Source organism: Amblyraja radiata, chromosome 5 (assembly GCF_010909765.2).
Source record: "Amblyraja radiata isolate CabotCenter1 chromosome 5, sAmbRad1.1.pri, whole genome shotgun sequence".
NCBI classification, from domain to species: domain Eukaryota; kingdom Metazoa; phylum Chordata; class Chondrichthyes; order Rajiformes; family Rajidae; genus Amblyraja; species Amblyraja radiata.
This window is the reverse complement of record NC_045960.1, coordinates 29,161,036-29,188,182: the sequence shown is the minus strand read 5'-3', so window position 1 is coordinate 29,188,182 and position 27,147 is coordinate 29,161,036. Positions and strand designations below refer to the sequence as shown.

Here is a 27,147-nt window from a genome sequence, read left to right as displayed (position 1 = left end):
ACTGGATGGGCCGAGTGGCCTAATTTTGTTCCTAGAACTCATGAAAACATATAAAACAGCCGGACAACAGAGCCAGCACCAGCAATGCAACAGATGGCACACATTCTTCAACGTTTAACATTGGTCACAAAACACGTCGTGCGATCCGTCTTTAAAAATAGGACGAATCCCAAAATAGTCAACGAGAGGCAGCAGGGACAGATGATCCCAGCTGTCGGGCAGCAGTTGTCCGGCCGGGACGCAAGTCATGTCAAAGTCTAAGTCTGGCACCGGATGTTTTCTGGGGGCGAGTTGAAAGTTCGTCATGGTTTCTCACTATCAGGTGACGGTGAAGAGGGTTGAGGCCAAAGATCCTATAGCGCTATAAGATCTTTGGTTGAGGCGGTCTGTTGATCACAAGCCTTGGCTGCCAGCGCTGCGCCAACATGAGCGAGTGCGCCGGGGAAGCGGAGGACAAGGACAGCGACTGTGGGTCCATCGGGCTGGAGTTCGCTTACGGCGGGGAAGACGAGTGCGGCGTTGAGCAGGCGGCCCTGGAGAACGGGGCAGAGCCCGACCAAGGTACAGACGCAGCAATCGCCCCCCAACAGACCCCGTGTGTGTGTGAGGGAGAGGGGGACTGGGACTAGTGCTAACGCCCCCCAATACATCACCACTCCCTTTACTTCACTACCCCTTTACTCACATCCCAGCACCTCTGGGACAGCTAATGCCTCTGTAACACACCCCTTTACTTCTGGCTGATTACTGTCAGGGTTATTGGGAGAATGGGGTTGAGAGGGAAAGATAGATCAGCCATGATCGAATAGCGGAGTAGACTGGACCCGCTGAGTTTCCCCAGCAATTTTGTGTACCTTCGATATTCCAGCATCTGCAGTTCCCTTTTGAACAGCGGAGTAGACTGGATGGGCCGAGTGGTCTAATTTTGTTCCTAGAACTCATGAAAACAGCCGGGTAAAATTAGGCCACTCGTCCCATCCAGTCTACCCTGCTAGTATCTTCACTAAAGAATGCTGGAGTAACTCAGCGGGACAGGCAACATCTCTGGAGAGAAGGAATGGGTGACGTCTCGGGTCGAGACCCTTCTTCAGGTCTGAGTTACTCCAGCATTTTGTGTCTCTTAAACCAGCATCTACAGTTCATTCCTACACCTTTACTTCACTACCCCCGCACACTTCCCAGCTCCTCTGGGACTGCTAACGCCTCTCTAACACACTCCTTAATGGGCCAGTCTCACTTGGCGATTTTTTTTAGGCAACTGCCAGTTACTGTCATAGTTGTAGCTGGTCGCCGAAAAACCCGCGACAACCTAGGTCATCCTGGCGACAACCTACGATAGCACCTTCATCAGGAGAAGTCAAGCTACGCTCATTGGCCTCAAACCCACTGTCCCTGAAAATGTTTCAACATGTTAAAAATTTAGCGGCAACCAGAAAGAGACGCTACGATGTTTTTGCGCGACTGAGGAGACTACTCCCGGTAACCACCGGCGAACATGTGGCGACAAACTAGTTGCCTGTAGTTGCCTAAAAAATCGCCAAGTGGGACAGGCCCATTACTTCACCGCCCATGGTCACATCAACACATTTCATGTAATATATCTTAGATTTAGGGTTTATTATTGTCATGTGTACTGAGGTACAGTGAAAAGTTTTGTTTTTCATGTTATCCAGTCATGCTACACATAAATACAATCAAACCAAACTCGAGTACAATAGGTAGAGTGAAGGGAAAGATACAGTGCAGAATACTGTTCTCTGCATTATTGCAGACAGTTCCAATATCTGCAACAAGGTTTATTGTCCAACTTGCACTGTCTTGCATTCACTAATACTTAACTCTATAAAAAAAAGACGCAAAGACCCAAAACGTCACCTATTAATTCTGAAAAATATATATTTTTAAATAAACTAGTATCTGCAGTTCCTTGTTCCTAATTTTCACTTTATAAGCAGTTTTCTCATCACTGGACCCTTTTTCCTAAATAACTCTTATTTATGCCTGAACCAGGATATGTGTGTCCAGACCTTATTGATCATGGCACTAGAGTACAGACATGATCTGAAGAAGGGGCTCGACCGGAAGCATCAACCATCCTTTTTCTCCAGAGATGCTGCATGATGCGCTGAGTTACTCCAGCTCTTTGTGTCTATCTTTGGTCTGACCAAATACAACATGGATTCACATGCCCATTCACTTTTAAGCAGAATAAGAATGGAAACTTGCCCCAGAATTCATTTTCAATGTTGAAAATGTAATCATAAAATTAGCGAGTTGGGCAGTATCTCCGGAGAAAAAGAATAGGTAATGTTTTGGGTCAGAACCCTTCTTCAGACTGAGAGATGGGAAGGGGAGAAACTGGAGGTGAGAAAATGCCAGAACAAATCGAGGCCAGCAACAGACCTCAGGAAGGGTGGAGCCCATAATGGCCCATTGTTGGCTGGGGATGGTGTGAAAACAAGATGAATACAAGGATGCGACCAGTGGAACTGGTAGGATGACGAGGGAGGGGAATACAGGAAATTAGAGAAATCAACATTCATAATGCTGGGTTGTAAGCTGCCCAAGCTAAATATGAAGTGATGTTCCTCCAATTTGCGTGTGACCTCACTCTGACAGTGGATGAGGCCCAGGACAGAAAGGTCAGTATGGGAAGGGTACTGTAGGCCTAGGCAGACTGAGTGTAAGTGTTCAGCGAAACTATTGCCAAGTGTATACTTAGTCTGGCCGATAGGAGTCCACACCTGGAGCTCCGGATACAGTAGATGAGATTGGAGGAGGTATAAGTAAACCCCTGCCTCACTTGAAAGGACTGTCGGGGTCATTGGAAGGAGTTGATGGAGGAGGTATAAGGACAAGGGAAATTTAGAATCAGGTTGTAGTGTTCGTAGCTAAGGTCAAATGATTCCTCATGGACTGGAGACCAAGTTTAGATGCTGAATCTGAAGAGGGGTTCCAAACCGAAGTATCACTCATTCATGTCCTCCAGAGATGCTACCTGACCCACTGAGTTACTACACCATTTTGTGGGATTTTTTCATTGCTAAACCAGCATCTCAAATTCCTGTTTAAGAAGGAACTGCAGATGCTGGAAAATCGAAGGTAGACAAAAATGCTGGAGAAACTCAGTGGGTGAGGCAGCATCTATGGAAATAGGCAACGTTTCGTGCCAAAATTCCTTGTGTTTCAAGTTTAGATGCTGTTGGTTTCTCCTGACGAAACAAAATGTTAAAAAAACTTTAAAAAGCAGATATAAGCAATTGCCCCCTTGAACCTGATCTGATGCTCATTTAGAAAATTGCTGATCCAATCTTAGCCTCAAAACATATTCCCACTCCATCCCCATACTCCCATGCCGTTTAAATGTATACCAATCTCTGCCTTAGATATGACTCAGTCTCCACAGGTCTCTACGGAAACTAATTCCAAAGATTCATGCTTTGCCTCATCTTTGCCATAAGGAGATCATACCATATCAGTTCAGTTTAGTTTATTGTCACGTGTACCAAGGTACAGTGAAAAGCTTTTTTTGCGTGCTATTCAGGCAGCAGAAAGCCAATACATGATTACAATCGAGCCATTTACAGTGCATAGAGATATAATAGTGTGGAGCGATTGTAATATGTGATTGGAGATCTGCTTCTGTGGCTAGTACGCAAACAGTTGTCTGGGTTGGGCGTCACCTTGGAAGCTATATTCTGAAACTACCTTGCCTGCTCAGATACACCCACATTAGGGAAAACATTCTCTCAGTGTCACCCTTGAAATGTTGCAAATTTCAATAAGATCACCTCTCTACAGAGTATAGGCTATACTATACCTTTCAAGCAACTGCTTCACCCTAGAAATCAACCTAATGAAACTTAATCGCGCTGCCTTGTTCGAAAGAAGATGTTGGTTATGACAAGACCATACTCCAAGCATTTGTCAGGAAAACAAGTTTCTTGTTGTTGGACCTCCCAACTCCCTCCTAGCTGATCACAATTCCCCAGAGGGTTGCATCTTTTTCCTCCCTGGAGTTTATGCCATCTAAGGATGCAATCGTCTTCTTCGTGATATTGCCTCAAATTTTCTCAAGGACAGTCCTTCTTGGCCTATTCCAAGCATCTGGCATTGAGGTGTATTGCACAGATGCCTGTAGCATGCAGTTCTGTGTTCGAGGGAACGATAGTTCATAGATTTGTAAGTTCATAAGTTATAGGAGCTGAATTAGGTCATTCGGCCCATCTTCATAATGTCATTAGGAGTAGAATTAGGCCATTTGGCCCATCAAGTCTACGTCGCCATTCAATTATGGCTGATCCATCTTTCCCTCTCAACCCCATTCCCCTGCCTTCTCCCCATAACCCCTAACTCCCTTACTAATTAAGAATCTGTCAATGTCCGCCTTAAAAATAGCCATTGACTTGGCCTCCATAGCCGTCTGTGGCAAAGAATTCCACAGATTCACCAATTCCACCGGAGGGATTATTGATTAGCAATTGCCGAACTGACTGTGTATGTGGAATGTGGAAGCCCTCTGGGACTGCTAACACCCCTCCTTTGCTTTCATCACCATGGTCATAGGAGCACAATTTATTGCGCGTGAATAAGTTTCATTAGGTTGATTTCTAGGGTGAAGCAGTTGCTTGAAAGGTATAGTATAGCCTATACTCTGTTGATCAGGTTTAGGTTTATTATCACGTGTACCCAGGTGCAGTGAAAAGCATTTGGTGATTAGCTCATTCTCGATGGTGAAGCACACTCTTCCAGATTGCCTCCCCGTAAAAAGAAGTATCCACGCCGTCATCCTTACCTGGCTATCTCCTGCCAGTCTTGTCGCTCAAGGCAGTGATGTGTTAGTCAATGCATCTGCGTTCCCAAGCAATGATGGAAGGGCAGCATTTGGGCCTGTCTTTGGAACAGGGACTGTTCATGACATTCCAGATCATGAACTGTATGGTGTGGGCCAGACATTGTGGCAATTAACATGGCGTAGCTCTGGCACACCATCTATTGCACAACATTCAAGATCCTGCTGTACTGGAAGCCAAACGAGGAGGTGAACGTATCAATGGAAGTGAGTAGTCTTTAAATCTGAGGGATTGTCCATGAGCAAGGAAAGGATCCTTCCTTAAATGTGGAGATCAAAATTGTGCACTGTGCTTCAGATACGCTCTCATTAGCGTTGGTTAAAAGTGCACCAACACTTTTTTTGCACCACACCCATTTCAATACATTCCATTCCATTTACTCTCTAATTACTTGATATTGTTTCATGTTAAGCTTTTGTGCTTCATATTCTTCGACTTCCAGATCCCATTGTACTGCAACATTATGGCATCTCGCTCTGTTCAAATATAATTTTCTCATGGGTCTCCTCACCATTAATTTAGATTGTAAACAGTTGGAGCCCCAGCACATATCCCTGGGCCTTGCCATATTTTTGTGTAAGGGCACTGTGGTTTAACTGAACAGATTGGAAACAGTAGAGGTTTGAAGAAGAGTTGCTGCTGAGATAGCTGATCACTGCTTTATCAATATCGAGCACCAGATTTGACCCTGATATTGTTATGCTGTGGAGGATGTTGGGTTAGTTAAATGGAGACATGAGGCTGCAGATGCTGGTACCTTGGAAGGTCCCGACCCGAAAGTGCTGGAGGAACTCAGCAAGTCAGGCAGCATCTGTGGAAGGAATGTACAGATGACGTTTCGGGTTGGGACCCTTCTTCAGACTAAATCAGCAGTGAACAGAGAAATATAGCATACTCAGAGAAAATAAATATTAACCAGATCATGACATTCTGCAAATGACATCTGCATTAAATTATTGTCGGCACATGAACCAACATGTGGTTATATGGCACCTCTAACATAATAAAAAGTCATAAACACCTGGCAGGAGCATAATCAAAGTTTGACAGTCAGCCAAATGTTTGATACAAGTTAATTTCACACATCACTTGGCAGCATTGGTCACACAGTGGTAACCAAGTGCAGAAACCCCAGTTAATCTTTTCCTCCCTTGTTGAGTTACATTGGGGTTGACTATAGAGTTCCATCCCCAGTCCAGCTGAGATCAGCTAACTGAGCACCTGTCACGAATCAAACCTCAACCATTCCTGAACTATACAACTAAGCTACAGATCCGGACAAACCAAAATCTGTACAAACCAATAATATACAAACTGGGTCAATGTTAACCTCGAGACCATGCATCAAGAATGGTCCCTGTTAACCTTGGCTGCAGGATTTGACTCCCTGTTTCCAAGGCATATAATGGGAATTAATGCAAGTTACTGTTCATAGACACTATTTTGCAGATGTCAGTGAACATCGGCCAAGGGTGGATTTGGCCCTGATTCCCAGATTGGCCCTTCACTCATTTCCACACTCGTGTACTGGAATGCCCACACTGACCTTTGGAATATTTCTCCGAGTACAACCTCTAAACTAAATATGCATTTTTAGAAGAATTATTCCTGAGAAATGGAAGTTTGAAACCTGTGAAATTTAAATATTACATTAATATGACATGTTTAATATTTAATAGTGATACATTTCAAGGAGAGGCAAGCTGGAGAAGTTTTAAAGGCGGGAGTTCCAAGGCTTAGGGCTTATTTAGCTGAAAGCAGGGTTGTTAATGGAGTAATTTAATGTAATAATAATAATAATACATTTTATTTATGGGCGCCTTTCAAGAGTCTCAAGGACACCTTACAAAAATTTAGCAGGTAGAGGAAAAACATGTAAGGGGAATGAAATAAATAGTAGAGACATGACTAGTACACAAAGTAAAGACAGAATTCAATACAAAACACAATATGAGGCAATTAATGCACAGATGAAAAGGGAGGGGGACGTGGGGCTAAGGATAGGCAGAGGTGAAGTGATGGGTCTTGAGGCGGGACTGGAAGATGGTGAGGGACACGGAATTGCGGATCAGTTGGGGGAGGGAGTTCCAGAGCCTGGGAGCTGCCCTGGAGAAGGCTCTGTCCCCAAAACTGCGGAGGCACATAAAATGTAGGCACATAAAACCAGGAATTAGGTTAGTACAGGTATCCTGATGAGTGAGGGAAGGTTGTAGAGCTAAAGTAGGTTCCAGAGATAGACACAAAATGCTTGAGTAACTCAGCGGGACAGGCAGCATCTCCAGAGAGATGGAATGGGTGACGTTTTGGGTCAAGACCCTTCTTCAGACCGAGTCGGGGAGAGGGAAACTAGTTATATAGAAGGGTAAAACAGCAAACCAAAGCAGCCGATAATCAAGGAAATGTTGAATGGTTCATTATTGGCTGCGTCCCTCCCCCATCCTATTTCTCCGACTAGTTCCGCTGTCCTAATTAATTTTATTGTTTGAATGCCATGTTGGCACCTTCTCCTTAGCCAACAATGAACCATTCTACATTTTCTTGTTCATCGTCTGCTTTGATCTGTCATTTTCACACCTTACCCTTCCATATCTCTAGCTTGCCTCTCCCCTGACTGATTCTGAAGAAGAGTCTCGACCCGAAACATCATCCATTCATTCCTTCTCTCCAGAGATGCCGCTTGACCCGCTGAGTTACTCCAGCATTGTCTGTCTATCTTCGGGATAAAAGTGCTCCTGATTGTTCACCTTCCCCTTCCTCCATTGATGAAACAATATTTGTCTTTCTGTTTTCAGAAATGTACTTCAGTGATGACTGCTGCACAGAGGTCAAACCCAGGATCCTCCTCATGGGATTGAGAAGAAGTGGCAAGTCTTCCATTCAGAAAGTGGTCTTTCACAAAATGTCACCGAATGAGACGCTCTTCTTAGAAAGTACCAACAAAATCTGCCGTGACGATATCTCCAATAGCTCTTTTGTCAATTTTCAAATCTGGGATTTCCCTGGGCAGATTGATTTCTTCGACCCAACCTTTGATTATGAGATGATCTTCCGAGGGACAGGAGCCTTGATATTTGTGATTGACTCACAGGTAAAATACTTTGCGATTCATATTTAAAATATTATATATGAATTGGTGCAGTTTATGTCTCGAATCCTCAAAAAAAGCAGACTGGTGGAGCTGCTGCCTCACAGCGACAGAAACCCGGGTTCGATCCTAACCTCGGGTGTTGACTGTGTGGAGTTTGCATGTTCTCCCTGTGAACAAGTGGATTTCCTCCAGGGGGTTCCTCGCACATCCCAAGGAAGTGCGGGTTTGTAGGTTAATTCGCATCTGTAAATTGCTCCTATCGTGTAGGGAGTGGATGTGAACGTGGGATACTACAGTGTGAATGGGTAATGGATGGTCGGTGTGGACTTGCTGGGCCGAAGGGGCTGTCTCTATGCTGAAAACCAAACAGCATAGTCTCTAAACTAAACAGATGCAGAGCAGATGTAGAAACTAAACACTACAGCAAACCTTTGTTTGTGTTTCAGATGCTGCAAAATTTGAATGAGCTAAGACCTTCAAGATCCTGCCAGCATTGTCTGGAATTGGAGGTTATGAGGTTATGAGGGATAAAGGCCAGGGGCTGAGGGAATAGAGGGGTAATGGTTGCTCCTGGAGTCACAGGGGAGACGTAATCATCGGTCAATAGTGAGATTAGTGAGATTGCTGAATAGGCAGGAATAGGCAACTGAACCATCCTACCAACAACTAGAGAGCAGTCCTGAGCTTCTATCTACCTCATTGTAGACCCTCAGGCAATCGGATTTTACTGGACTTTATTTTGCACTAAACGTTATTCATAGAAACATAGAAAATAGGTGCAGGAGTAGGCCATTCGATCCTTCGAGCCAGCACCGCCATTCAATATGATCATGGCTGATATAATTTGATATAATTTGATATAATTTAATTGCCACACAACCAAGGTCGGTGGTATTTGGGTTGCCAGCAGCGGTACAATAATAAAGAACACAACCACAATAAAATTTTTACACAAACATCCACCACAGCATTCATCACTGTGGTGGAAGGCACAGAGCTTGGCCAGTCCTCCTCCATTTCCCCCCATGGTCGGGACCACCACCCTCCACAGCCGTTGCTGCGGGCGTCCAGATGGTAAGGGACAAAGTCAAAGTCAAGGTGAGTCCAGGATCGGCTCTTCCCAACCAGATTCTGGTGTGATCATCCAGAATCAGTACCCTGTTCCTGCTTTTCACATTATTCCTTTTATCGTATATCTGCACACTGTGGATAGCTCTATCGTAATCATGTGCTGTCTTTCTGCTGACTGGTTAGCATGAAACAAAAGCTTCTCACTGTACCTCGGTACACATGACAATAAACTAAACTCAACTAGGGAGCTCTGTGATCATCATCCTTCAAGGATGCTGCTTTTGGTGTTGGTAGGGTGAAACATCAGTGGCAGTATTCCTTCGGGATATTGGGAACGTGGTTGGGGATCTGACAGTTCAATGGGCAGGTTGGAATATCAGTGTGTTTGGGGTAGGGATGAAGTGAAAAGTTCATTCAAGAAATTAATGGGTGGAAGAGAGTGCGGAAGGTTAAATATTTGGAAGTGGTTGTTTTTACTATTGGTGGGGAAGTGGGGGAATTCTGGGAGATGTTTTGAGGATAAGTACATTTCATAGAGTCATACAGTGTGGAAACAGGCCCTTCGGCCCAACTTGCCCACAACGGCCAACATGTCCCATCTACACCAGTCCACCTGCCTGCATTTGGCCCATGTCCCTCTAAACCTGTCCTATCCATGTACCCGTCTAAATGTTTCTTAAACATTGCGTTAATACCTGCCTCAGGTACCTCCTCCAGCAGCTCATTTCAAACACCAACCTTTGAGTTAAAAAGTTACCCCTCAGATTCCTATTAAATCTTTCCCCTTCACCTTAAACCTATGTCCTCTGGTTCTCGATTCCCGTACTCTGGGCAAGAAAACTATGTGCATCTACCCAATCTATTCCTCTCATGAATTTGTACACATCAATAAGATCATTCCTCATCCTCCTGCACTCCAAGGAATGGAGTCCTAGTCTGCTCAACCTCTCGCTACAGCTCAGACCCTCGAGTCCTGGCAACATGCTCGTAAATCCTCTCTGCATTCTTCCTTTCCAGCTTGACAACATCTTTCCTAAAACATGGTGCCCCAAACTGAACACAATACTCTAAATGCAGCCTCACCTGCTTCTTATATAACTGCAACATGATCTCACAACTTTTATATATTCAAGTCACACCTGTGACAGTTTCCTCCTGCTGGCTTGGGATCAATTTTCCTTCAGGCCACGCAAGCTTTATGGGCATGTTGGAAGCTTGCTTTTGCATAAATGGCCTGTAGACTGTGCGGGCTATTCAGTTTCACAATAATGAAACTCTGAGGAGTGGTGTGAATTGCACGCCACAGCACATATCTAGCAGATTCCACACACATGTCTAGCAGATTCCACAAGCATCAGGCTTAAGGGAGATCCAAAACAAAAGTTTGCAGTCTGTGATCGACATGGTTGTATCCTGATATTGATGTGGGTTTTATTATTCATTGAAATTGGATCACAAGATCCTCATAAGCATAATATTACATAATCTAATTACTGGACAATGGTACATTTTGTTCAACATCTTAACTACTGTGGGGAATTTCAGTAGGTGTCTCGCACAAATAATAAATAGTTCAGATTTAGTCATGGTTATGTATTTCTAAATCAGTTTAGATTATCTAGAGGCAATTGTGAACAGCAATGAAGGGATTTCTAAGGGAAAATGAGAGGGTACACCTCACATTTGCATCCTTGTGAATATCTATGATTAAATCAATAAATGTGTTCATACGTGTTATGTTGGCCATCTGTAGTTTCTGCTTCCCCCGTCCCTTGAATATCTATTGATCTTGTTGCTAACTGGTTGTAATATGTAATGTTTTATATCTTTCTAATAGGTTACTAACTAAATTTCATGTTCCATACACCTTTCCTCCACTGGAAATATTTTCTGTGCAATTACATTCCCAAATCATATTACATCTGAGGGGAAATTATCTGTGATATGATCATCATCTGAATACCTCAGCTAACATTTGAGATAAACCACTTAGTTAGCAGCAACATTCAAATAAGGTTGCAAACTTACCAATAAATGTCTTCTCTCTTCAACATTCCTGAAATGACAAAATCAATAACCTTGACCAGATAATATTAACCCAGGTATGTCCATGTTTCTGGTGTCAGACAGAACCAGTCTGTTAAGTGTTGTGCTATTCTCTCAGAACAATTTCACCCCCATCCCACTAAGGAATCCAAGACTCAGAGAAGAGGGTTAGCAAATGTGAGCAGCAAATGTTTAATCCTGACTTTGGTTGCTGTCTGTGTGGAGCTTGCATGTTCTCCTTGTGACCGCATGAGATTCCACCAGGCTTCGGTTTTTTGACATATTACAAAGACACATAGATTTGTAGGTTAATTAGAGTGATAGAGTGGTTCAGCATGGAAACTTCGGCCCAACTTGCCTACACAGGCCAACATATCCCAACTACATTTGTCCCACCTGCCTACGTTTGGTCCATATCTCTCCAAACTTGTCCTATCTATGTACCTGTCTGTTTCTTAAACGTCGGGACAGTTCCAGCCTCAACTACCTCCTCTGGCAGCTTGTTCCATACAGCCACCACCCTTTGTGTAAAAAGGTTACCCCTCAGATTCCAATTAAATCTTTTCCCCTTCACCTTAAACCTATGTCCTCTGGTCCTCTATTCACCTACCCTGGGCAAGAGACTCTGTACATCTACCTGATCTATTCCTCTCATGATTTTATCTGCAATTGGCTTCTGTAAATTGTTCCGTGTGTGTGCGTGTGTGCGTGCGTGCGTGCGTGCGTGTGTGCGTGTGTGTGTGTGTGTGTGTGTGTGTGTGGAATGAGAAAGTGGGAAAATATGTAACCAATGTGAACAGGTGATTGACACGGTGTTGGTCGGCATGGAAACGGTGGGCCCCTGTTTCCATGCTGTATCTTTAAATCAATCCTTTGAGGAACTAAAATGTTTGGACATTTTTGTTTAACATGATAATTTAAATAACTGGGTTAGAGAAACAATTGATCATAGATGAAAGATTAAGTTAATATAAATTGAATAGTTAATCGTAAAGCTGTGGTAATCGCACAGTTACTCCCTCCTTTGACAATGCCCTTTATTCCCAGACCAATTTCCTGTTCTACGACCAATCAATGCCAATTAAAAACAAGACAAAAATGGGAAAAGTATGTGGACAAATATCCAGATGGAGGGAACATTGGAAAACTACAATAATTATTTTTTTATCCTTCGCTACGAATTGTGAAATAAAACTTTTTTTTAATGAAACTTAGGATGACTACATGGAGGCTTTGGCCAGACTGCATCTTACAGTGTCCAGGGCTTACAAAGTAAACAAAGAGATCAATTTTGAAGTTTTCATTCATAAAGTGGATGGTTTATCTGATGACCACAAGATAGAAACACAAAGAGATATACATCAGCGTGCAAATGACGACCTCGCAGATGCTGGTTTTGAACAAATTCATCTCAGGTGAGAAACCCTTGAAAATATGTTTCCTGGTATCAAAGGTCAAGAGTGTTTTATTGTCACATGTATCAAAATAGAACAATGACATTCAGTCTACAATACTAAGTGCCTCATATCATTTAATGAAACTTTATTAATGTTAGATGCTGGCTAATCTAATCTACGTACGGTACGGATTTGAGGATTTGATTTGAGGATTTAAGGATTTGAGTATAAGAGCAGGGAGGTTCTACTGCAGTTGTACAGGGTCTTGGTGAGACCACACCTGGAGTATTGCGTACAGTTTTGGTCTCCTAATCTGAGGAAAGACATTCTTGCCATAGAGGGAGTACAGAGAAGGTTCACCGGACTGATTCCTGGGATGGCAGGACTTTCATATGAGGAAAGACTGGATAGACTCGGCTTGTACACGTTGGAATTCAGAAGACTGAGGGGGGATCTTATAGAAACTTACAAAATTCTTAAGGGGTTGGACAGGCTAAATGCAGGAAGATTATTCACGATGTTGGGGAAGTCCAGAACTAGGGGTCACAGTTTAAGGATAAGAGGGAAGACTTTTAGGACGAGATGAGGAAATCATTTTTTACACAGAGGGTGGTGAATCTGTGGAATTCTCTGCCACAGAAGGTAGTTGAGGCCAGTTCATTGGCTATATTTAAGAGGGAGTTAGATGTTGCCCTTGTGGCTAAAGGGATCAGGGGGTATGAAGAGAAGGCAGGGATGGAATACTGAGTTGGATGATCAGCCATGATCATATCAAATGGTGGTGCAGGCTCGAAGGGCTGAATGGCCTACTCCTGCACCTATTTTCTATGTTTCTATGTTACCTTCCATAATGTTTGGGCCAAAGACCCATCATTTATTTATTTGCCTCTGTACTCCACAATTTGAGATTTGTAATAGAAAAAAATCACGTGGTTAAAGTGCACATTGTCAGATTTTAATAAAGGCCATTTTTATACATTTTGATCGCACCATGTAGATATTGCAGGTGTGTTTATACATGGTCCCCCCTATTTCAGGGCACCATAATGTTGGGGACACATGGCTTCACAGGTGTCTGTAATTGCTCAGGTGTGTTTAAATGCCTCCTTAATGCAGGTATAAGAGAGCTCTCAGCACATAGTGTTTTCTCCAGTCTTTCCATCACCTTTGGAAACTTTTATTGCTGTTTATCAACATGAGAACCAATGTTGTGCCAATGAAAGTCAAATAAGCCATTATGAGACTGAAAAACAAGAATAAAACTGTTAGAGACTTCAGCCAAACCTTAGGCTTACTAAAATCAACTGTTTGGAACATCATTAAGAAGAAAGAGAGCCCTGGTGAGCTTACTAATCGCAAAGGGACTGGCAGGCCAAGGAAGACCTCACAGCTGATGACAGAAGAAATCTCTATAATAATGAAAAACCCCCAACACCTGCCCGGCAGATCAGAAACACGCTTCAGGAGTCTACACAGATGCAAACCACTGGTTATCAGCAAAAATAGGATGGCCAGGTTACAGTTTGCCAAGAAGTACTTAAAAGAGCAACCACAGTTCTGGAAAAAGGTCTTGTGGACAGATGAGACGAAGATTAACAGATCAGAGTGATGGCAAGAGCAAAGTATGGAGGAGAGAAGGAACTACCCAAGAACCAAAGCATACCACCTCATCAGTGAAACTTGGTGGAGAGGATGTTATGGCCTGGGCATGTATGGCTGCTGAAGGTACTGGCTCACTTATCTTCATTGATGATACAACTGCTGATGGTGGTAGCATAATGAATTCTGAAGTGTATAGACACATCCTTTCTGCTCAAGTTCAAACAAATGCCTCAAAACACATTAGCTGGCAGTTCATTCCACAGCAAGACAATGATCCCAAAGATACTGCTAAAGCAACAAAGGAGTTTTTCAAAGATAAAAAATGGTCAATTCTTGAATGGCCAAGTCAATCACCCAATCTGAACCCAATTGAGCATGCCTTTTATATGCTGAAGAGAAAACTGAAGGGAACAAGAATAAGCTAAAGATGGCTGCAATACAGGCCTGGCAGAGCATCACCAGAGAAGACACCCAGCAACTGGTGATGTCCATGAATCGCAGACTTCAAGCAGTTATTGCATGCAAAGGATATGCAACAAAATACCAAACATGACTACTTTCATTGACATGACATTGCTGTGTCCCAAACATTGGGGGAGGGGGGGGAGGAGAATAGCACAACACCTAACTGGCCAATGAGTTTTGAGGCATTTTCTTTTACAACTCTCAGATTGTGGAGTACAGAGGCAAATAAATAAATGATGGGTCTTTGTCCCAAACATTATAGAGGGCACTGTATGTCACCATTTTAAACCCTACACCAGTTGTCAATGTTCCGCATTGGGAACATCCCATTGCCAAAGGTTCTGTGATTATAAGATGGTGATACAAGGAATTGCTGATGCTGGAACCTTAAGCAAAATAAAGAGTGCTGGAGGAATTTAGAGACTCAGACAGCATCTGTGGAGGGAAAGTTTAGTTTAGAGATACATTGTGGAAACAGGCCCACCGAGTCCGCACCGACCAGCGATCCCCGCACATTAACACTATCCTACACACACTAGGGACAATTTACATTTATACCAAGCCAATTATCCTACAAATCTGTACATCTTTGGAGAGTGGGAGGAAACCGGAGCTCCCTGGGAAAACCCACGCAGGGTCACAGGGAGAATGTGCAAATTCCTTACAGACAGCACCCATGGTCTGGATCAAACCTGGGTCTCTGGCACTGTAATGCAGAAACTCTACCGTTATGCCACTGTGCAGAAAGGACAGACCATATTTAAGATCTGGACCCTACTTCAGATTCAGACTACCCAAAATGTCATCCGCCCATTCCCTCCATAGATGCTGCCTGATGCGCTGAGTTCCTCCAGCACTCTGCGTTTATGTGAGGATGTTTATTCAGGTATAAAATAGGAAAATAGATTCCAGAATATAATATCTTGACACCTTTTACGGGTCTTGTAAACTTAACTCTAGTGCTCTATTACTCTGTTGCTCTATTGCTAGTATTCTATTGCTTCAGTACTGCATGTGTTACATACTGTTGCAGATTGACAATGAGCTGCGAAAGATGTCTTTAGAGTTGACTGAAGTGGTAGTAATTATCTTAATATTCCAACGATAAAACTGTAAGATTCTCATTGAGTTCCTTTTGTTCATAATAGTGTTGATATTTATTTCATTCAGCACTCTGTAATTTTTAAAAGAAACCAACAATATCTGGTAATTAAAAGTAGCTCTTTTTTTCCCCCACAGTTTCTATTTGACAAGTATTTATGACCATTCAATATTTGAAGCATTTAGCAAAGTGGTGCAGAAACTGATTCCTCAGCTTCCAACCTTAGAGAATCTATTAAACATCTTTATCTCAGTAAGTTCAATTTCGCAACTATTGTGGCCATTATGCTAGCATGAACACTTTGATGTATTCTTATGGTAATCTAGTTTAGAATATTCCTTTATGTTTGAGTTAACAGTGAAAACTGCAGCTAGTCAAGCGTTTTTAATTGTCACATGTACCGAAAACGGAACAGTTAAATGCTTACTTGTATCAGCATAACAGGTTTGTAAACAAAAAAAGTTCAATAAGTTAAAATAAAACAATTTGAGCTCAAATCAAAATCTCAAAGTATAACCAAGATAGTTTGTAGTTTAGTTGGTGTTTATAATGTTCAAGAATTGTTGGGAAGTGGATGTTCCTGAACCCAGAGGCCACAGTTTTCAGATTCCTATACCTTCTTTTACCTTTCCAATGGTAGGAGTGAAATGAGAACGTGGCCAGGATAGTGTGGGCCCTTGATGCTGGCTGCCTGTTTGAGGCAACGTCTCCTATAGATCCCTTCATTGGTGAGGAGGTCAGTTTCCAGGCAGTGCCCACAAATTTTTGCAATCTCCTTCCTTCCTGGGATTCGAGATGCCGAACCAGGCCATGATGCAACCAGTCAATATGCTCTCTATCGTACACCTGTAGATGTTCGGGAGAGTATTCATCGACTATCTTGACTATTTTGATGAAACACCTCTATGGAGACTGTCCTCACCGCACTTTGAGAATGGCTACAAGTGGTGATAAGATAAAAAATAATAACCTAAACTGAAGATGCTAGAAATCTAAAATTTAAACAAAAAATGCTGGAAATGCTCAGCAGACAAGGTTGCATCTGTGGGAAGAGAAACAGAATGACCCTTTCAGATTGAAGAATCTTTATCAGAATTGGGAAAGAAATGCTGTTCATTACACTTCAAGTTAGGATGGATATCAAGGATAAGGTAAAACTGGGGTGATCACAGGGATGATCTGTACACAAGGTTATCTGGTCAATGAGGGGACGAGAGCAGTTAGTAAAAGATAGGCAACATAATATAGAATGGGAGTTGTGAAATACAGAACACCACCAAATATTTGTATTATCTGTTTTTAAATTTTTATCGTGTTTTGTTTATTGCAGAATTCAGGGATTGAAAAGGCCTTCCTCTTTGATGTAGTCAGCAAAATCTACATAGCAACAGACAGTATGCCAGTAGACATGCAAACTTACGAACTCTGCTGTGACATGATAGATGTTGTTATTGACATTTCCTGCATATATGGGTTAGTACTTGGCTGAACGTTACAAAAATAATGCAAAGAGAAAGGTTTACAATTATTTCCTAATCTCCGTGGGTCTACATATCAGATTACCTATCAGCAGCAAGATAAACAACAATTTCTGTTTGCCAATAATGTGCACCTTGTACATTTTACATAACAGAACATGTAAAAGATTAAAAAGCAAAATAATAACATTTAGGCTAAGGAAAATATTCTGTTTTGTGCTGAGTAAGTACCAACTTCTGTGTCACTGTGTGCATTCGAATCAAATTTGCTTATTAAAAGCCAAAACATTTCAAAGAATATATGCAAACTAGTTTAGTTTACTTTAGTTCAGAGATACAGCATGGCAATTGGTCCTGTTCCTGCCAAGTCCACACTGACCATCAATTACTAATTCATACGTTCAATATTATCCCACTTTCTCATCCACTTGGCACATTAGGGACAGTTTACAGAGGCCAATTAACCTACAAACTTTGATGTCTTTGGGATACGAGAGGAAACTTGAGCTCACAGGGAACTGTCACAGGGAGAACGTGCAAACTCCATGCAGTCAGCATCTAAGGTCAGGATGCAACCCAGGTCTCTGGTACAGTGAGGCAGCAGCTCTACCAGCTGTGCCACTGTGCTGCTAGTAGAGCTACATCTATCTATATATTACTAAAACTCTCATATTGCCTGTGTGGATGTCTGTGTGTGTGCATGCGTGTCTGTCTGTCATGCCCTGAATTACGCCAAAACTGTACACAATAGTAGCTACAATTTTTGGACCACCTTGCGCATCATTGCCCTGTGGTGTGGTGTATCATGTTTCAATCAGATTGATGGTATATTTTACAAGTTATTCACGTTTTCAACTTTACAAAATCCAGTTTGAGAAAAAGAATTTGAAGTGGCAGTTACAGCTATGACGTCACAATGGGATCTCATTTACATAAACTGCTCGTCAACAGTCTTCCACCCAGTGCAATGAGAGATTTGTTACATTGTTGTAAGGATATGCAATCTGGGCCTACAGCTCTGCTCGTGTTCACACGTGTCAGAGCCCTCCTCATGTCGTGCTTGGATAACGAGAATGTGTGCCCATCCCCAGCGGAGGACCTCCCTCCAGCCTTGCTAGCCGGTGCGCCGGCGGTGTTGTCGTTAGCCGGCGAGCTAGGGGTGATGTTGCCCGTCTCGAAACTTGGTTAGAAAGAGTTCAGGTCATCAGCTAGGGAGGTGCTGGCACTTCCTATAGAGGGGGGGCTGCTCCGGTAGTTAGTTATAGTCCGTAGCCCCTGCCAAAGGCGTCTGGTATCCTGCTGCTCCATCTGTGACTCCATCCTGTCCCTGTACCTCCTTGGGCTGTCTGTAGCGGCGACTACGGAGGGTCAGGGCCCCGACCACAGGTGAACAAGGAAGGAGGACTGTCTGAACTGTATTGCCTTCCACCACAATGAAGAGTTCTGTGGTGGATGTCTGTGTTGAATTATGTTGTGTATTATGTCCTTTTTTTAATTGTAACGCTGCATGGTAAATTACATTTCACTGTACCTTATGGTGCATGTGACAAATAAATTTGAACTTAAACTACTTTAAAGATCATGCATCAAGCAGCACCTTCAGAACGGTTGCACCATAATACAATTTTCACCCTTCCAGCTGCTGGGAGTATTGACAAGTAAGGAATGATGGGATGGGGTTGGGAGAGGCATCCCAGGACAACAAAGGAACCGGCACAGGTTTCTCAGGAACAATATACCCAGGAAAGAGCTACCTTACGAAGGGAATTGGGGCAGGAAGATGCTGTAAAGATATTCGTACCCAATCTGAATGCCTGGAATTTTAATAGCCTTGCAATGCATTCCAAAGCCCCTACCAGCTCCAATTCTAATGTTGTATCTACCAAAAAATAGCAGTTCTCCTCCCTGATGAGTATATCATTTTAACTTTAGTAATGCAGCAGCGAGCAGTAAAGTTTTGTGCGTGGCATGGTTCAGGAGAGACGGCCTAGAAGGAGCTTCAGGCTGGGTTTCTAAGAGTCGGACAACTTTGACTTTTGAAATTGAGAGCAGTACATTCACCTGCACTGCACAGGGCAGCACAGTGGTATAGCTGGTAGAGCTACTGCCTCACAGCGCCAGAGATCCTGACCTCAGGTTATGTCTGTGCAGAGTCTGCACATTCTCCCTTTGACCGTGTAGGTTTCCACCAGGTGCTCCAGTTTTTCCCCACATCCCCAATACGTGCGGGTTTGTAGGTTAATTGGTCTCTGTAAATTGCCCCTAGTCTGTAGGGAGTAGATGTGAACGTGGAATAACATAGAACAAGTCTGAACGGGTGATCAATGATTAACATGGACCCGGTGGGCCGAAGGGCCTGTTTCCATGCTGTATCTCTAAACTAAACTGCAGACACCTGTGTGAACTTGTATTTGATGGTTTCTGAGATGACAGCTGTGATTGAGGACTGCCTTATGGAAGGCTAGCACGAATTATATAAAAAGAAGGTGCATCTGTGAAGCATTTGAGGATAAGGCTTTTGTAACATGTCTAAATCCTGTTGCAACTGATTTTCATCTGGTGACCATGGAGCCACTTCTTTATTTGCTGCATTTCCTCTGACAGTTTTGACTGCAAAATGTTGAGTGGAGCATACTAGGATCCAAATGGATATTTTTAACACAGAGATGGACAGGTTCTTGATTATTAAAATTGTCAAAGGATATGGGGAGAAGGCAGGAGAATGGGGTTGAGAGGGTAAGATCAGCCATGATTGAATGGTGGAGTAGAATCGGTGGGCCGAATGGTCTAATTCTGCTACATCATTTGGGTCAGTTTACACAACATTTGTTTTTTTAGAGAGATCTGTGACACTCTGCCAGTGATAACAGATGGAATATGTCTGGCTCTTTGAATAGTGCTACCATAGAGTCTTCTGTACACATAAATCCTGGTCTTTGTGTGAGTGGATGGCAATAGTTATTTAGACCACTGTGTAGACCATTTCACAGCAGGTGATTTTTGGGGAATATTAATTTATTTTGGGTGAGATGGACACCATATAACCAGCACCAGGATACAAGAAAATCCCACACCGGAAGGATTATTTAATATCAATGACAGATGCTAACTCTCCCAAAGAATCATTATTATGATTTTTTTCCCCCCATGCAATCTTGCTTCATGTAATCCGGTGGACAAGCTTATTTCCTGCCTTGTGCAGACTACTTTGGACTTCCATCTGAATCCTTAATTGTTTCACCCTCTCTCTGACATGGTTCACTGTTCAACTGCTTAGACAACATTTTGTGGTTTGTTTTTAAGTCATCTGCACTCCATTAGTCAATAGTCAATAGACAGTTGCAGGAGTAGACCATACGGCCCATCGAGCCAGCACTGCCATTCACTGTGATTATGGCTGATCATCCACAATCAGTACCCCGTTCCTGCCTTCTCCCATTATCCCTTGACTCCGCTATCTTTAAGAGTTCTATCTAACTCTCAATAGAGCTGCTTAAATACTCATATTGCCCAGTCTCCTCCTCTGCAACAAAGATGCTGTGATTATTTGATTGGGAACCCTCTTCCTACCTCCCCCTTTCCTCTGGAAATTCCCACTGATGATTCAGATTCAGATTCAGATTCAATCTTGATTGTCATTGTGCAGTGTACAGTACAGAGACAACGAAATGCAGTTAGCATCTCCCTAGAAGAGCGGATATAGAATAATAAATATATATACGTACATACAGTAATAGTAGTGCAATTTTTCTGGGAGAAGGAGTGTCCGGGGGGGAGGGGGGTGACTGGCAATCACCGAGGTGCAGAGTTAAGTAATGTTAATGATAATTTTAAGTAAAGATATGTTGGCTCAAGGACTGTAACTCGACTGTGTTTAGAACACTCTGTGCTCCACCCCTAATTTCTCAGTCAAAAGCTCTTGTCAATACCAGAAATCTGAATTCATTTAAGTAGTGGCCATTTATGCAGGGTAGAGCCATACTGCTAATAATCCCAAGGGGATAATTTTTGTGTTCTACTTTTCCAGGCTTCGGGAATTTGGTGAAGGAAGTACATATGACAAAGAATCCGTGGCTATCATTAAACTGAACAACACGACTGTTTTGTATCTCAAAGAAGTCACAAAATTTCTTGCTTTAGTTTGTTTTCTTAGGGAAGAAAGTTTTGAGTGCAAAGGTAATTATTTTCCATTTTTATCATCTTATATGTTTACCTGGCGGATTACTTGTAAAAATTACTGTAAAGTATTTACTGTGCATTTCCCCAAAGTGGACAGGTTTTACTATTTCCTCACCATTTTTCCTATAACATAGGATATTCCGGTGTAATTTAGACTTTTTTTTGAATAAACAAGGAACTGCAGATGGTTGTTTGAACACAAGGACACAAAGTGCTGGAGTATGTCAGCAGGTCAGGCAGCATTTCTAGAGAACATGAATAGGTGACGTTTTCGGTTGGGACATGAAGAAGGGTCTTGACCCGAAAGCTCACCTTACCTAATTCTCCAAAGATGTTGCCTGACCCGCTAAGTTACTCCAGCACTCTGTGTCCTTTAGTTATTACTTTTTCTTTTTTTTTTACAAATGGGAAGAAATGCTAGTATTCCTAATAGCACATTCCAATCAGCATGGATTGCGTATCAATTGCGTGTGACATCTCTGTAATACTGTGGCAAAGCAATCCTTTGCTTTAAGGTAATCAATCCAAAAAAAACTTTGCTTTTAAGATATGCTGACTTTGTAGCTAAAGGAAAATACTGTAGATGCTGAAAGTCAGAAATATAAACAGGAAATGTTAGAAATATTCAGCAGGTCAGGAAGCATCTGTGGAGAGATGCGCAGAATCTTTTGAGAGGAAAAAGCTGCCAGCACTTATTGACTACTTATTAGGTCTGAATGTGCCATGTGCAGATTTTCAAGCATCGACTTCATCTATGAAGCCAGCTTTAACCTGGTGGGCAAATTCCAATCGTAAGTGGTGCAGCCTTATCAAGCCCTATCCCCAGAAAGACTTTAATAAAAACAGAGTGCTGCAAATACTCCGGTACATCAGGTTTTATCTGTGGAGAGAAACATAGAAAATAGGTGCAGGAGTAGGCCATTCGGCCCTTCGAGCCTGCACTGCCATTCAATATGATCATGGCTGATCATCCAACTCAGTATCCTGTGCCTGCCTTCTCTCCATACCCCCTGATCCCTTTAGCCACAAGGGCCACATCTAACTCCCTCTTAAATATAGCCAATGAACTGGCCTCAACTACCTTCTGTGGCAGAGAGTTCCAGAGATTCACCACTCTCTGTGTGAAAAATGTTTTTCTCATCTCGGTCCTAAAGGATTTCCCCTCTATCCTTAAACTGTGACCCCTTGTCCTAGACTTCCCCAACATCGGGAACAATCTTCCTGCATCTGGCCTGTCCAACCCCTTAAGAATTTTGTAAGTTTCTATATGATCCCCCCTCAATCAAAAAAAACAGAGTTAACATTTCAGCACCCAGAAGTATTATTGGAATTGAATGAGTTGAGTTTAGTTCATTGTCACGTGTACTGAAGTACAGTGAAAAGCTTTTGTTGTGTGCTATCCAGTCAGCGGAAAGACAATACGTGATTACAACCGAGCCATCCACAGTATAGAAATACATGATAAAGTGAACAATGTGAATAATGTTCAGTGCATGATAAAGGCTAGTAAAGTCCAATCAAAGATAGTCCGAAGATCTCCAATCCTCAGTAGCTCAGGCCTGCTTCCTAGTTGTTGGTAGGATGGTTCAATTGCCTGATGACAGCTGGGAAGAAACTGTCCCTGAATCTGGACGTGTCAAACAATTCCATTGCCTTTCTTTTGGCATTTACTGAATTACACCTTTCTTTTTCTGTACTGCAGGTTTGATTGACTACAATTTTCATTGTTTCCGCAAAGCTATCCATGAGATTTTTGAGGTACGCACGACCATGCTGAGGTATCGCAAGCAGCACAGAGGACTGCAGAGAAACAAACTGGTGACCCCCAACGGCACCCCCCGGCTTTTGTCCTAACGCTTGCCACGCACACAATGTTTCTAGTAGCATGTAAAGTGATGCTAAGTAGCTGAACTCGAATGCCAATGCACTGACATGAGTGAAGATATGCTCAGGATATTAACTCCAGTAGAGAAAGCAAGCACTTTGTAAAAGGTATATTTTTCTTTAGCACATGCTGAAATCAGTATTTATCATATTTAACCATATATATTACAAATACATTTCTAACAGCAAACAAAAGGCTACGGCTATTTTTTCTCTCGAATTGGGGGGAAAATTTGAATCCAGTTTAATATGCTATAGTTCTCCTTGTTAGCAGACTTTGTGTTTGAGAGTTTTACATAATATGAAGGTTGATTTCTGCTCTTAGATTCACTGTAGACGCATGGAATTGCAGATGCTGATTTACAAAAACCCCCCACAAAATGTGGGATAACTCAGCGGGTCATGCAGCACCTCTGGAATGCATAGATAGGTGATATTTCCAGTTTCCATGCGCTCTCTCATATTTTGGGTTTTGAGATCAAGAATGAGGTGGTGTTGGGGGTCTCTTGAAGAGGAATAAGGTGGATGTCCCCAGGGCTTAATTTGATCTATACCACTTTATTGAGAGAGGAAATTGCTGGGATCTTGACAGAGACCATTGCATCCTCTCTGGCCACAGGTGAGGTCATAGATTCATACAGTGTGGAAACAGGCTCTTTGGCCCAACTCATCCATGCTGACTAAGCTGGCATCTAAGCTAGTCCCATTTGCACGTGTTTGACTCATGACCCCTAAACTTTTCCTATCCATGTACCTGTCCAAGTGTCTTTTAAATGCTGTTATAGTACCTGCCTCAACTACCTCCTCTGGCAGTTGATTCTATATTCTCGCCACAAAAGTTGCCCGTCAGCTTCATATTAAATCTTTCCCTGCTGACCTTAAACCGGCATCCTCAAATTTCTGATTTTCCCCCAAGTAAGATTCCACTGAGTAAAAAACTCTGTGTCTTCACTTTATCAATTCCCCTTGATTTTATACACCTCTATAAGATCACCTCTCAGCCTTCTGCATTCCAAGGAATAAAGTCCTAGCCTGCCAAACCTATCCCTACAGCTCAGGCTTTCAAATCATGGCAACATCCTTGTAAATCTTTTCTGCATTCTTTCCAGCTTAATGACATTTCTATAGCATGGAAATCAAAACTATCAAAACTTAACACTATACTCCAAATGCAGCTTCACCTTCTATTCTCGATGCCCTGGCTGGTGAAGGTACCAAAAGCTTTCTTTATCAGTATATCTATCTGTGATGTGTAGGAAGGAACTGCAAATGCTGGTTTAAACCGAAGGTAGACACAAAATGCTGAGGTAACTCAGCAGGACAGGCAGCATCTCTGGACGAAGAAATGGATGAAGGAGGGATGGAAAAAGAGGGAGTGCAGGGGTTACTTGAAGTTAGAGAAATACTACTGGGTTGTAAGCTGCCCAAGCGAAATATGAGATGCTGTTCCTCCAATGTACATGTGATGCCACTTTCAGGGAACCATGTACCTATACTTCAAGAGTGCTCTGATCTACAACACTCCCCAGAGGCCTGAAGAGTAGCCAATGTTGCTCTTTTGTTTAAGAAGAGAAATAAGGATAATTGAGAAAACCGTAGGCCATTGAGCCTCACATCAGTGTTGGGGAAGCTACTTGACAGGATGCTTTGGGTTCGCATTTACTCGCATTTGAATTGTAGAACAGGTGCAAAGTGCTAAATGACCATCTCCTGTTTCTACATTCCAATTTTTATTTCCCTGGAGAATATCCACTGTATTCCAGCATTTCACACATCCATCAATTGTGCCCAGATGATTCTTGCTAAGAACAGTACAACACAGGATGCCAATTTAAACTGTACATCTACCTGCACATGATCTGTATCCCTCTATTCCTTGCCTGTTTGTGTGTCGGTCTAAACGTCCCTCAAACGCTGCTATCGCATCTGCTTCCATTGAAGCTTCCATTGAAGGACAGTGAAGGTTTGGCCTGAGGGGACTGCCTCTGTTTTACAGGAGCAGTTTCAGCAGACAGACTGGAGCCTGTTTGCTACCCAGTCCACCTTCAATTCACAAGTGGACATCAACTCATACATCTCAACAGTTATGGACTATATAAAATTCTGCACCGATAATGTCACTACCCACAAAGAGATAAAGACCTTCCCTAACCAGAAGCCGTGGATGAGCAGGGAGGTCAGACTCCTACTGAAGGCTCGCGATGCCGCTTTCAGATCTGGCGACGCTGAGGGATACAGCTCATCCAGGGCCAATCTGAAAATGGGAATTAGGAATGCCAAACTCAATCACAAACGGCGGATTGAGGAGCACTTCCAAAACAACTCTGACCCCAGGCGCATGTGGCAAGGAATCAAATCCCTGCCGATTACCAGAAAGCTAACACCCCTCCCCCAGACAACGCCACCCTTCCTGACGAGCTAAACCATTTCTATGCTCGCTTTGACCGGGACAACAAAATCCCAGCCATCAAAGTTGCTCCACCCCCGAATGAACAACCCCTCAGTCTCTCCACCTCTGCTGTACAAGATGCACTGAGCAAGGTGAATGAGCGCAAAGCTGCCGGCCCCAATGGCATCCCCGGGCGGGTGCTCAGGGCATGTGCTGGACAACTATCCCCAGTCTTCACCGACATTTTCAATCTCTCACTGGCCCAGGGTGTTGTCCCCACTTGCCTCAAGACATCAACCATCGTGCCAGTGCCCAAACAGTCAGCCACAGGGAGTCTCAACGAGTTCCGCCCAGTGGCACTCACCCCTGTCATTGCTAAGTGCTTTGAGCGGCTGATCTTGGCTCACCTCAAAGCCAGCCTCCCCCCCACACTGGACCCCCATCAGTTTGCCTACCGCGCCAACAGGTCTACAGAGGACGCCATATCGGCGGCTCTACACTCTGCCCTGACCCACCTGGACAAAACAACTCCTACATCAGGTTGCTGTTCATTGATTTCAGCTCTGCCTTTAACACTGTCATCCCCGCCAGCTTGATCACCAAACTCAGCGGACTTGGCATCTCCACCTCCCTCTGCAACAGGACACTGGATTTCCTCACCAACAGACCACAGTCTGTTAGGGTCAACAACCTCACCTCCTCCACTATAACACTGAACACCGGCGTGCCACAGGGCTGTGTGCTCAGCCCTCTCTTCTACTCCCTCTTCACCCACGACTGCATCCCTAAGTACGGATCCAACGCCATTATTAAGTTTGCTGACGACACCACGGTGGTAGGACTGATCAGTGACAACGATGAGTCAGCCTACAGAGAGGAGGTCCAGCACCTGACAACCTGGTGTGCCAACAATAACCTCGTCCTCAACTCCAAGAAGACGAAGGAAATTATTGTCGACTTCAGGAAGGTCAGAGGAGGCAGTCATACCCCCATCCATATAAACGGGACTGAGGTGGAGCGCGTCTCCAGCTACAAATTCCTCGGGGTACATATCTCGGAGGATTTATCCTGGTCCCTCAACACCTCCAAGCTGATCAAAAAGGCACAGCAGCGCCTTTACTTCCTGAGGAGGCTCAAGAAAGCCCACCTGTCCCCCCAGATACTGACCAACTTCTACCGCTGTACCATCGAGAGCATCTTGACCACCTGCTTCACGGAATGGTACAGCAGCTGCACTGTTGCGGACAGGAAGGCACTACAACGTGTGGTGAAAACCGCGCAGCACATCATCGGTGCCCCGCTCCCTGCCATGGATGCCCTCCACCGAAAACGGTGTCTGAGACGGGCTGGGAAGATCATTAAAGACCCCTCCCACCCCAACCATGGACTGTTTGCCCTCCTCCCATCAGGGAGACGGTACAGGAGCCTCAGGTCTCGTACCAGCAGGATGAGGAACAGCTTCTACAATTATACCATCACATTGCTGAACTCGGAGTCCCGCCGATAGATTTCTCCGGTCCCTCCGTCCCCATTGTTTAATTATTCTGTATTTTTGATTGTTCTGTATCTTCTTTGTTTTTAATTTCTATATTG

The 27,147-nt window shown here is 43.3% G+C and overlaps 1 protein-coding gene across 1 annotated transcript; it reads left to right on the top strand.

Moving 5' to 3' along the window:
* The first annotated feature begins 190 nt into the window (after positions 1-190).
* rragd (Ras related GTP binding D) lies at positions 191-23,355 on the top strand. The gene is made up of 8 exons (XM_033020859.1): positions 191-343; positions 382-561; positions 7,646-7,941; positions 12,274-12,473; positions 15,762-15,876; positions 16,955-17,097; positions 21,130-21,278; positions 22,984-23,355. The coding sequence occupies exons 2-8, from the start codon at positions 426-428 to the stop codon at positions 23,133-23,135; spliced, it is 1,191 nt and encodes a 396-aa protein (XP_032876750.1). The 5' UTR covers positions 191-343; positions 382-425; the 3' UTR covers positions 23,136-23,355.
* Positions 23,356-27,147: the final 3,792 nt, after the last annotated feature.